Source organism: Anomaloglossus baeobatrachus, chromosome 6, assembly GCF_048569485.1.
Source record: "Anomaloglossus baeobatrachus isolate aAnoBae1 chromosome 6, aAnoBae1.hap1, whole genome shotgun sequence".
Lineage (NCBI taxonomy): Eukaryota > Metazoa > Chordata > Amphibia > Anura > Aromobatidae > Anomaloglossus > Anomaloglossus baeobatrachus.
The window spans coordinates 305,640,059-305,652,286 of NC_134358.1; the positions used below are offsets into that span (position 1 = coordinate 305,640,059).

General features: G+C 44.8%; 1 protein-coding gene across 1 annotated transcript in view; it reads right to left on the reverse strand.

The window, feature by feature from the left end:
- Window positions 1-12,228, reverse strand: part of LOC142243898 (NFX1-type zinc finger-containing protein 1-like) — a 312,672-nt gene that overhangs the window by 86,587 nt on the left and 213,857 nt on the right. Inside the window, exon 21 of the mRNA XM_075316094.1 lies at window positions 1,352-1,506. Coding sequence (XP_075172209.1) covers window positions 1,352-1,506 — 155 coding nt within the window. The remainder of the gene's footprint in view (window positions 1-1,351; window positions 1,507-12,228) is intronic.

Sequence of the window (12,228 nt, forward strand, 5' to 3'; positions counted from 1 at the left end):
TTCCAAGATCTTTTCATTAAAATTAACTTTATTCATGGGAAAACCCCTTTAATCTCTTCATGACCAATTATATATACACATATACACACGTCATTGGTCATGTATGGCCCCTTAGTGCGGGCTCGCATTATTCCCCACACACGTGAACTAGTCTGTTCAGGGTCAAGTTTGGCTGCCACTTGATTTTTTTGTGATCCGTGCTGGTTTGGTGAACCCGAATATCAAAGATTCGCTCATTACTAGTCAGGATTCTTCAGTGCCAGCACTGGGAGCAGGCCACATACCGACCAAATGACTGCCAGGTCTCACAGTCCGCACCAGAGAATCCTGACAAACTGCGCTGGGTGTGCTGTGAGGATTCACAAGTCTGCAGTCATATAGCATGGCTGCAGTCTTTTGTGCCAAACCTGGACAATCCTTTCAATGGTTGATATTGGCTTTTAGGATTGCTACTTCCAATAGGTGGCACTAGAGCTCCTGTTCTCATCCTTGCTGAAGTGGATGTCAATATTTAAATTAGGCTGCTTTCACACATCCGGCTTGAGCTGTGCGGCCCAATCCAGCTGTCCAAGCTATACAACGGATGCGGTGAAAACACCGCATCCTTTGCATAAGTTTTTCCCATGCGGCCCGTCCGTTTTTTGCCGCTTGCGGCATGCTATTGAGCATGCGCAGTGGCAAAAACCGCATGCGGCGGCCGGATGCAGTTTGTGCCGCATCGCGCCGCATACGGCCGCCATAGGCATGCATTGAAAAATGCGCCGCATCGGCCGAATGCGGCGCGATGCAGTTTTTTTTGCCGCACGAAAAAACGTGCCAGGCAACGTTACATCCGGCCTCCGCATCGGCTAAATCTGCCACATGCGGCAAAAACCGGATGGAACGCAAGGCCATGCGGCACAATGCGGCACTAATTAAAGTCTATGCAGAAAAACCGCAACCAGCAGCAAAAAAAAAACGGTTGCGATTTTCCTGCAAAGTGCCGGATTGTGCCGCATTGCAGAAACCGGAGGTGTGAAAGCAGCCTTACCAGGGGAGAATCTCATGGCCTACCTATGCCAACTTGGAACACTCCACAAGGAGAAACTTTACCCCTTAGAACCTCTAACAGGAACTTGTGAACAGATAGAAAAATACACTCAACACAATTCATGGATGTACTGGATCTACTAAATAAATATACTTCTACATATTTCTATATAACGCACACCAAGGTTTGAAAATCCAATACAGCCCCTACTAGAGATATAAAATTCAACTTCTGAAATGATAACAAACACATACACTAAATTATATTGACGTAACCGGGAGGAGAGTGTGAGACTGTATGCTGAAAGTAACTGTGAATCACCTGTTGTGGTCATCCCTATGACATCAGCTCGTTGCAGTATAGCACAATCCGTCTGATTTCTTACTTCAGCCAGCCGGTTGATTAGTATTTGGTAGTCATCTTCTAGTTTAAAGATCTCTGAGGGAATTGCTTCCATGACTTTCTGTCTCCACATTCTAAAGGAGAAATAAAACATGACTGATGCAATCAAACTGAAAATATAGTTAGCTCTAATTAGAATTATGGTTAGAAGTTCTACATTGGGGCATTTACAAACCCCAGCCTAAATAATGAATGCAGGAAGGTCTTAATTACAACAGTCTAATGCTGGTCATAAACATTTAATGGCCATCGGCCGAACCCGTCTAATGCTGGCTGTACACATTTAACCCCTTCAGCCCCCAGCCTATTTTGACCCTAAAGACCAGGCCATTTTTTGCAATTTTGACCAGTGTCACTTTATGAGGTTATAACTCTGGAACGCTTCAACGGATCCCGGTGATTCTGAGATTGTTTTCTCGTGACATATTGGGCTTCATGTTAATGGTAAATTTATGCCAATATTTTTTGCGTTTCTTTTTGAAAAAAATGGAAAATTTGCGAAAATGTTGAAAATTTTGTAATTTTCAAACTTTTAATTTTTATGCTCGTAAACCAGCGAGACATATGACACAAAATAATTAATAAATTACATTTCCCACATGTCTACTTTTTACATCAGCACAATTTTGGAAAAAAAAAAATTTCATAAGGAAGTTATAGGGGTTCAAAGTTTATAAGCAATTTCTCATTTTTACAATAAAATTTTCAAAGCCACTTTTTTTAGGGACCACATCACATTTGAATTGATTTTGAGGGGCCTACATGAAAGAAAACACCGAAAAGTGAACCATTCCAAAAACGGCACCCCTCAGACTACTCAAAACCACATTCAAGAAGGTTATTAACCCTTCAGGTGTTTCACATGACCTAAAGCAATGTGTAAGGAAAAAATGAACATTTTACTTTTTGCTACAAAAATGCAAATTTAGCCTCAAATATTGAATTTTCACAACGGTAGCAGGATTAAATGGACCCTAACATTTGTTGTGCAATTTCATCCGAGCACACCGATACCTCATATGTGGCGGAAAACCACTGTTTGGGCACACGGCAAGGCTACGAAGGGAAGGCACGTCATTTGACTTTTTGAACGGAAAATTAGATGAAATTGTTAGCCGCACCATGTTGCGTTTGGAGAGCCTCTGATGTGCCAAAACAGTGGAAAATCCCCACATGTGACCCCATTTTGGAAACTAGACCCCCCAAGGCATAAATATAGATGGGCAATGAGCACTTATAACCCTCATGTGCTTCATACATTGAGCTGAAAAAACAAAAAAGTACTTTTTTTTCCACAAAAATGTTATTTTGGGCTCAATTTTTCATTTTTACATGGGGAACAGGATAAAATAGACGCTAAAATTTGTTGGGAAATGTGTCCTGAGTAAGCCGATACTTCATATATGGCGAAAAAACACTGTTTGGGCGCACAGCAGGGCTTCGAAGGGAAGGCACGTCATTTGTCTTTTTGAATGGAAAATTAGATGAAATTGTTAGCCGCATCATGTTGCGTTTGGAGAGCCTCTGATGTGCCGAAACAGTGGAAAATCCCCACATCTGACCCGATTTTGGAAACTAGACCCCCCAAGGCATAATTATAGATGGGCAATGAGCACTTATAACCCTCATGTGCTTCATACATTGAGCCGGAAAAAAATAAAAAAGTACTTTTTTTTCCACAAAAATGTTATTTTGGGCTCAATTTTTTATTTTTTACATGGGGAACAGGATAAAATAGACCCTAAAATTTGTTGGGAAATTTGTCCTGAGTAAGCCGATACTTCATATATGGCGAAAAAACACTGTTTGGGCGCACAGCAGGGCTTCGAATGGAAGGCACGTCATTTGTCTTTTTGAACGGAAAATTAGATGAAATTGTTAGCCGCACCATGTTGCGTTTGGAGAGCCTCTGATGTGCCGAAACAGTGGAAAATCCCCACATGTGACCCCATTTTGGAAACTAGAGCCCCCAAGGCATAAATATAGATGGGCAATGAGCACTTATAACCCTCATGTGCTTCATACATTGAGCCGAAAAAACAAAAAAGTACTTTTTTTTCCACAAAATGTTATTTTGGGCTCAATTTTTTCATTTTTACATGGGGAACAGGATAAAATAGACCCTAAAATTTGTTGGGAAATTTGTTCTGAGTAAGCCGATACTTCATATATGGCGAAAAAACACTGTTTGGGCACACAGCAGGGCTCCGAATGGAATGAGCGATGTATTTTATCAGGGACCTGGTATGTCAATTTTATTTGTGTTGTGTAGGTTTTGTCAAGTCGCCGTCTTTTCAATAAAGATAGCTCTGGCACACTAAAAATTGATAACACGGAGAAATAATTCTTCAACTGTTGAATATTCTTTTATTAGTGCGAAAGGACAAATGATAAATCATCCAACGTTTCGACCATTTAGGTCTTTGTCAAGGATAATGTTATCTATGACAACAAAAAAATATTGTTTTGTTACAGAAATTAGAAAGACACAACTTAGTACATGATATCACATCATCAATGTCAAACAAAATATCTTACTTCCACATCGTGCAATCGGTCAGTCGACCTTACAATGTCGCACATAATATCAAAACGGAACAAATTTCACGTAATGTTTTACATAATAATCACATAACATTCACCTATCTGAAGAACAGAGTCCAGAGGAGATACATATGAGAACCATCAAGAAAAAATAAAAATAAGTCAAACAGATAGATACCCACCTATATGAGTATCAGGATAATGTGCATTCAGTTGTATAAGGTCATCACCAACATGAATAAATAGATGAAAATGTAGTCCTAAATCATAAACAAAATATATGAGTATCTTATCAAAAAATCACATGAACATGCGTATGAGAGAAAAACACCTCACGCATCACCTAGATGATCACGTAACCTTCGTGATCATCTAGTCAGAGCGGATATTGGTTCCAATAAAATCATTCAGAGGCAGACTTTCTTAGGTACTCCAAAAAAGGGCAATTTCCCATGTCATCACTGTGTGCAGTGTAATAATCTTACCAAGGGGGACACCTTCACCCACCCTTTGTCAGGCCGTGTTTTTCCCATTCATGGGTTTTTTACTTGTGATTCTTCATTTGTTGTTTACCTGATCAAATGCCCCTGCGGTCTCGGATATGTTGGGGAAACTACTCAGCATATCCGGGACCGCATTAGTAAACACAAGTCGACAATAGGATGCAAGCAGATTCTATTACCCATTCCATACCACTTTATTACATACGGTCATACAATTGCCCAGTTAAAGTATCAAATATTAGAACATGTCCCTCTTCCCCGACGGGGTGGTAACCGAATATGTACTCTTAAAGAAAGAGAATCCTACTGGATTTTCACCTTGAACACACTGGAACCCAGAGGCCTCAACAGGGAACATGACATGTGTTTATAACATCTCCCTTGGAAGGGTAGCTTATATGTACGGTCTGATTTATCCTTATGGTTTTATGGATGTATTAAAAGGGTCTAACATCTATGATTTCTTGGGGTCCAGCTGTTTGTTTCATAAAGGCATATTATATCTTTCATAATGATATTGCATTTCTTCCATATATGTGATTGTACAACTCCAGTATAAGGACTAGTGGGGTTTTAACCTTGATTTCATTTTGTTCTAATCAATTCTCTTTTTGCTTTTAGGCACTTTCCTCCACTTGATCCCTTCACCACCTTGCACTGACGTGACCACTCATCAGCAGTTTGCCACGCTCTTGAAACAGGATTTTCACCTGGCATGTTAATTACCTCACTGTATTGACCGTAGATCTCACTGTATATTATCACTTTTTTTACACACTGGCTTGTGTTCTGTGCCCGGCTCGTGCGTCATGCAAATAGCTGTGCACGGCGCGCGTGCTACGTGCAATTCACAGTCCAGTTGTTAGTATGGTCTCACCCATCGTATTCACATAAGCCCTCGACATCCAATCACAGCACCTTACGTCACTGTGCTGGTGTCTCCCCGCGCCTGCGCAGTCCATGCAATGGTACTGCGCATGCGCGGCGTGCGCTCCACCAGCCCCACACTGCGTTCCACCGTCCAGGAAGACAGACGGTGCACGCCTATCGGGATGGGATATAAATAATACCACCACTGTAGCAGGACGCACTTCTCCCTGGGGCCTTTACCCTGAATCACCATTGAGAGGTACGTGTATTCACTTGGTCCCTGCCGATCTCTTAGCAGATCACCACTCATCATCCTCCTTTATGTCTTTCACTAGATTTCCATCACAGTATTTTCCTATTGTGTGACCCCATATTATCACTACTACATACCAGGTATGTCAGCCCACCCATGTTGGTTAAATCAATTTGTGCACTGGGTACAAGGTGACTGATTATTCACTTTTTACAGGGTCCCATATAGAGCCCTATTGGGACAAGTCGCTTTCCCTGCTCATTGCATCAGTGCCTATATGATATGTTCTCAGATTTTATGAAGGTAATACATATAGGATAGGTCATATATTAGATGTGCCTTATACTGGTGTTATTCCCCTATGTATGATTACTCTTTATTCCGGTATCATTTATCCATAGTACATTCATATGATCCCATAACGTGTTGGGACCCTCCAGTGAAGGAATTGCCTCTCCTCCTTTAAACTTCTATTTTGATTATCGTATAACAACTCAGGTAGTATTTGCTTTTGTCTGGTTGAAAGCCCAGTATAATATTGATGTAACACCGTTTATAACATATGTACCCTATATGGTTGATATATTTTTTTGTATATAAGTATCACTGATCCTGGTATCATTTGTTTATAGTACATCTGAGATTTTGAGGCAACTGAGAGCCCTTCAGTGAGGACATCACATTCTCTTCACTTAGTTCAGGGTAATATTGATATGATACACCCAATATCGTATATATCATCAGAGCTTCTCTTCCTGCTCATGTACACGTCCTTTACTTCTATGTCATTTTTTCTATAGTTTTAAGGGATCCTGAGGCAATCCAGAACCCCACAGCAAAGGAATTGCATCATCTCCTTTAAAAACCTTGAAAAGTATTTTTCTGATTAATTTTGGTGAGGACCTTGTTCTTGTTTATTGTCCATCTTGTTATAATCCGTAAGTGATGTTGATACATGCTCTCATATTAATTTCATATCTAGAATCAGTCATTTACTGCCTTCAGTTCTGGAGTAGATCTCCGCCATCTCTCTACTATTACTGATAAAGTGCATAAGGTACAGATATTGAGTTATGTCTATACTACCGCAGTGTATAAGTGGAGAATATAGAAAGAGGTGTTTTTCTCTCATACGCATGTTCATGTGATTTTTTGATAAGATACTCATATATTTTGTTTATGATTTAGGACTACATTTTCATCTATTTATTCATGTTGGTGATGACCTTATACAACTGAATGCACATTATCCTGATACTCATATAGGTGGGTATCTATCTGTTTGACTTATTTTTATTTTTTCTTGATGGTTCTCATATGTATCTCCTCTGGACTCTGTTCTTCAGATAGGTGAATGTTATGTGATTATTATGTAAAACATTACGTGAAATTTGTTCCGTTTTGATATTATGTGCGACATTGTAAGGTCGACTGACCGATTGCACGATGTGGAAGTAAGATATTTTGTTTGACATTGATGATGTGATATCATGTACTAAGTTGTGTCTTTCTAATTTCTGTAACAAAACAATATTTTTTTGTTGTCATAGATAACATTATCCTTGACAAAGACCTAAATGGTCGAAACGTTGGATGATTTATCATTTGTCCTTTCGCACTAATAAAAGACTATTCAACAGTTGAAGAATTATTTCTCCGTGTTATCAATTTTTAGTGTGCCAGAGCTATCTTTATTGAATTGACTACTTCATTTTTCTGTGCACCTACTATATACACAGTGAGCCAGACATATTCATTTGCCAAGTCGCCGTCTTTGTCATGTAGTGTGCCTCAGGTCACCGTCTTTGTTGTGTAGTGTGTATCAGGTTACCGTCTTTGTTGTGTAGTGTGTGTCAGGTCACAGTCTGTTGTGTAGTGTGAATCAGGTCAGTCTTTGTTGTGTAGTGTGTGTCAGGTCACCGTCTTTGTTGTGTAGTGTGTCAAGTCACCGTCTTTGTTGTGTAGTGTGTGTCAGGTAACCGTCTCTGTTGTGTAGTGTGTGTCAGGTCAGTCTGTCGTGTAGTGTGAATCAGGTCAGTCTTTGTTGTGTAGTGTGTGTCAGGTCACAGTCTGTCGTGTAGTGTGAATCAGGTCAGTCTTTGTTGTGTAGTGTGTGTCAGGTCACCGTCTTTGTTGTGTAGTGTGTGTCAGGTCACAGTCTTTGTTGTGTAGTGTGTCAGGTCACAGTCTTTGTCGTGTAGTGTGAATCAGCTCAGTCTTTGTCGTGTAGTGTGAATCAGGTCACCGTCTTTGTCGTGTAGTGTGTGTCAGGTCACCGTCTTTGTTGTGTAGTGTGTGTCAGGTCACAGTCTTGAGGCTATGTGCCCACGGGAGCTTGCTTCTGCGGAATTTGCAGTGGAAAACCTGCGGATTTATCTGGATTTTCTAGATAAATCCGCAGGTTTTACCATGTACAGACACTCCCCATGTTATCCTATGGGACATGGGGAATGTCTGTGTCCACTATGCGGCTGCGGAACATGCTGCGGATGTCCCGCAGCCGCACGTAATTGAATGGCAATTCTTCCTGCGGAATTACCTGTGGAATCCCCGGCCCTCCGCTATGGAGATATAGGCAGGGAGATCCGCAGGTAATTCGCAGGTATGGCCGCATGTTTCCCGCAGCTATTTCGCTGGAATCTTGCAGCTAAAAATAGCTGCGGATGTCGGCGGGCAGCTGCGGGAAATATGCGGCCGTACCTGCGAATATATCCGAAGGTACGTGCTCCCGTGGGCACATAGCCTTAGGGTGCTTTACACGCTGCGACATCGCTAGCGATCTCGTTAGCGATGTAACACGCCAGATCGCACATGCAACCTGCCGAGATCGCACATGTGACCGCGCTACAAAAAAAATGACCTATGTATGATCTCGGCAGATCGCATGTGCGATCTGGCGTGTTACATCGCTAGCGATGTCGCAGCGTGTAAAGCAGCCTTTTGTCGTGTAGTGTGCCTCAGGAATTTTAGGTTGGCATATATCAATTTAGTACCCGGACGAATGATAGACTTTGAAGCAGTCACTCATACAAAGTCCGGGTTTGTCGGGACAGGTATCGCATTGATACTTGCTTTCCCGCCTCACCCCTTTTTTATAGCACACCCGACACCTTTTCTGCGTTGTTCCTCTTCCGGTGGTTTGTGGTACCTCACCAGGAAAATGTTGCCCTGGTACCACACGGGAACCTTCAGTTCTAGAGGTAGTAGGAACTGCTGCTGCTTCTTCTTCTCCTCCTCTTCCAAAGATCATGGTCTTGATTACTACCTCCTGGAACTGAAGGAAGGTGTTGGTCTGGCCTCCACATCGTCAGAGCACGAAGGCATTGTATAGTGCCATCTGCACGATGTGCACGGCCAGCTTTTTGTACCACACCTTAACCTTCCGCATGGCACTATAGGGTTGGAGGACTTGATGAGAAAGATCAACTCCTCCCATATGTTTGTTGTACGCCAAGCCACAGTCCGGTTTGCGAACCTGTGCTGATGTACCTCGAACATTGGTTGCAGAGGTGCCGGGACCATGTATTGTGGTTAAGAAAAGGACATCCCTTTTGTCCTTGAACTTAACTACAACCATGTTGTCGCTACATTGGGCTCTGCTCTCACCTTTTTGGAGCAGCTGCCCAATTAGCGTAACAGGGAGGCCCTTCTGGTTTTTCTGGATCGTACCGCAAGCTGCGGTACCTCTGGAAGAGAGGGATTGGAAAAGTGAGATGCTTGAATAGACGTTATCAACATACAGATGATAACCTTTATCAAGCAGTGGGTGGATCAAACTCCACACAATTTTCCCACTCACCCCCAGAGTAGGTGGGCATTCTGGGGGTTGGATCCGCGTGTCCTTGCCTTCGTAAACACTAAAGCTGTGAGTGTACCCTGAGGTACTCTCGCACAGCTTGTAGAGTTTAATGCCGTACCTTGCCCTTTTACTGGGCAAGTACTGGCGGAACTTCAGTCTCCCCTTGAAGTGGATGAGGGACTCCATGGGGGATGGGGAAGGGGAAGCAGGCACTGGCCTGCGATTACAGGCAGCCAGCGGAGCGGGGCAGCGGCGGAGTGGTGGCAGTGATGGAGCGGGGGCTGCGGCAGAGCGTTGCGGGGGCAGCGGCGGAGCGTGGGCAGCGGCGGAGCAGCGATGGAGCCTGGGGAGCGGCGATGGAGCGGGGGCAGCAGTGGGGGCAGCGATGGAGCGGGGGCAGTGGCAGAGCAGCGATGGAGCGGGGGCAGCGGCGATAGAGCGGTGTGGGGGCAGCGATGGAGCGGGGGCAGTGGCGGGGTGGTGCAGAGATGGATGGGGGAGGGGAAGCAGGCACTGGCCTGCGATTACAGGCAGTCAGCGGAGCGGGGCAGCGGCGGAGCGGTGGCAGTGATGGAGCGGGGGCAGCGGTGCGGAGGCAGCGGCGGAGCGGTGCGGGGGCAGCAATGGAGCGTGGGCAGTGGCGATCGAGCGGGGGCAGCGGAGGAGCAGCGATGGAGCGTGGGCAGCGATGGAGCGGGGCAGCGGCGATGGAGCGTGGGCAGCGGTGGAGTGGTGCGGGAGCAGAGATGGAGCATGGGCAGCGGTGGAGTGGGGGCAGCGGCGATGGAGCGTGGGCAGCGGCGGGGTGGTGCGGGAGCAGTGATGGTGTGGGGTCAGTGATGGAGCGTGGGCAGCGGCGGTGCGGGGACAGCGGCGGAGCGGTGCGGGGGTGGGGGGAACAGCAGTGGATGAGTTGGGCAGCAGCAGATGGGGGGCGGGGTAGCAATACTTACAGAGGATCGCAGGCTGGCTCGGCGAGGATCACGGCGGCAGGCACGGCTATGATCACGGCGGCAGGCACGGCGAGGATCACGGCGGCAGGCACGGCGAGGATCACGGCAGCAGGCACGGCGAGGATCACGGCGGCAGGCACGGCGAGGATCACGACGGCAGGATCGCTCTCCTCAGTTTCCACGGATGGAATGAACCGGAGGTGAGCGGTCACCGGCAGTTCACCGGAACCCGATTCACGGTGATTGGAGGGTTCGATCACGAGGACGATCCCTCCAATCAGAGTTTGGGGGGTTGAAACAAAGGTCAGCCAATGAGCAGTGCTAGAGAAGCACCGATCAGGGCTGGATTGCAATGTTTCAGCTATGTTTATTAGCTGAAACATTACAATGCCTGTGATTGGCTCATTGTCACAAATCAGCCAATCACAGGCACCATAGGTCCGGGGTGGAGAAACCACGCCTTGGGAGGTCAAGCAGAGGTCCCCTCCTTCTAGGATACATCCGTCATGGGTCTTTAAGTACCAGGGCACCATGACGGCTAGATCCGTCCAAGGTCGTGAAGGATGGCTATCGGCAGAACGATGCTTCTGTTGATCATTTGGCCGATAACATCTCAGCCAATATACTCATATACTGGAGCATTGGTTCAACTGAGCCCTTCTGTGTTTTTTATGAGAAAGCCACCAAATGGGACGTCAATCTACGTTTGATCCTTAGGAGAACAACAAGTGATCGGCATTCCAAAATCGAACACACATTTGCTATCTCCCCCGGCTGTTAGTCGTCCGGCGCTCGGACAAACTTTAGACTGTCGGTCAAACCTATTGGTGGGTTTGGCAGACATTGGGTACATGTTAGCATTTTGAATTTCAATATTCTGTTCCATATTAGGAAGAGAGTAATAAACTTTATCCCTGAGATGGAACTGCCACATAGTAGACACCAATGGACTCCATTCCTTTATAATGTGGGCTTTCAGATTTTAGTCATGAATGATACCTATAATTAAAAATAACACAGCATTATGCACTATTAGCTCTAATGAGTATGTTGAGTCTCTTAACAGACACTATCATGAGTCAATGCTGCACTGTTTATTACAGTAAAAATACAATCTACTTTTGCACCTGTAAAGGCCGCTTTACACACAACGATATTGCTAGCGTTCTCGTTAGCGATGTGACACGCCCAGATCGTTGTTACGATTTGCCGAGATCGCACATAGGTGGTTTTGTAGCGGTCACACGTACACATCTCACAAACGACGCTACATCGTTCAACGATATATTGTTTGACCAAGGTGGTCGTGTGGATGTTGTTTGTCGTTGGCAGGGTGTCAAAAGTAGCAATATGTCTGCTGCGTTCCAAACGACAAACAATATTTTGAAACTGAACGACGTGTCAACGATCAACGATTTTTACCCTATTTGCGATCGTTCGGAGTCGCACATAGGTGTCACACGCAACGACGTCGCTAACGATGACGGAAGTGCGTCACGAAAACCGTGACCCCAACAACATATCGTCAGATAAATCATAGCGTGTAAAGCGGCCTTAACTTTCAGAGTGTTCTAGATATTACCAGAAATGGCCCTTGCTGTGTAACCCCCTAACATCTTCTGTGTTGGTGTCGCTAACTGAATAAGTTCACAAAACAGTAATTTTTAGGCTATGTTCCCGTGCTGCCTTTTTGTGTTAGCTGACTACACCAACATATGCAAAACTGATTATCTTGGTGAGGCCTGAAACACACTTCCGTTTAAAACACGCACGTTTTGCGAGACACGTATTTACCCTGCGTGTTGTGTGTGGTAAGTACGTGTCTCTGGTACATGTGGTCCACGTGTGTTCTACGTGTGCTATCCGCGATAGCA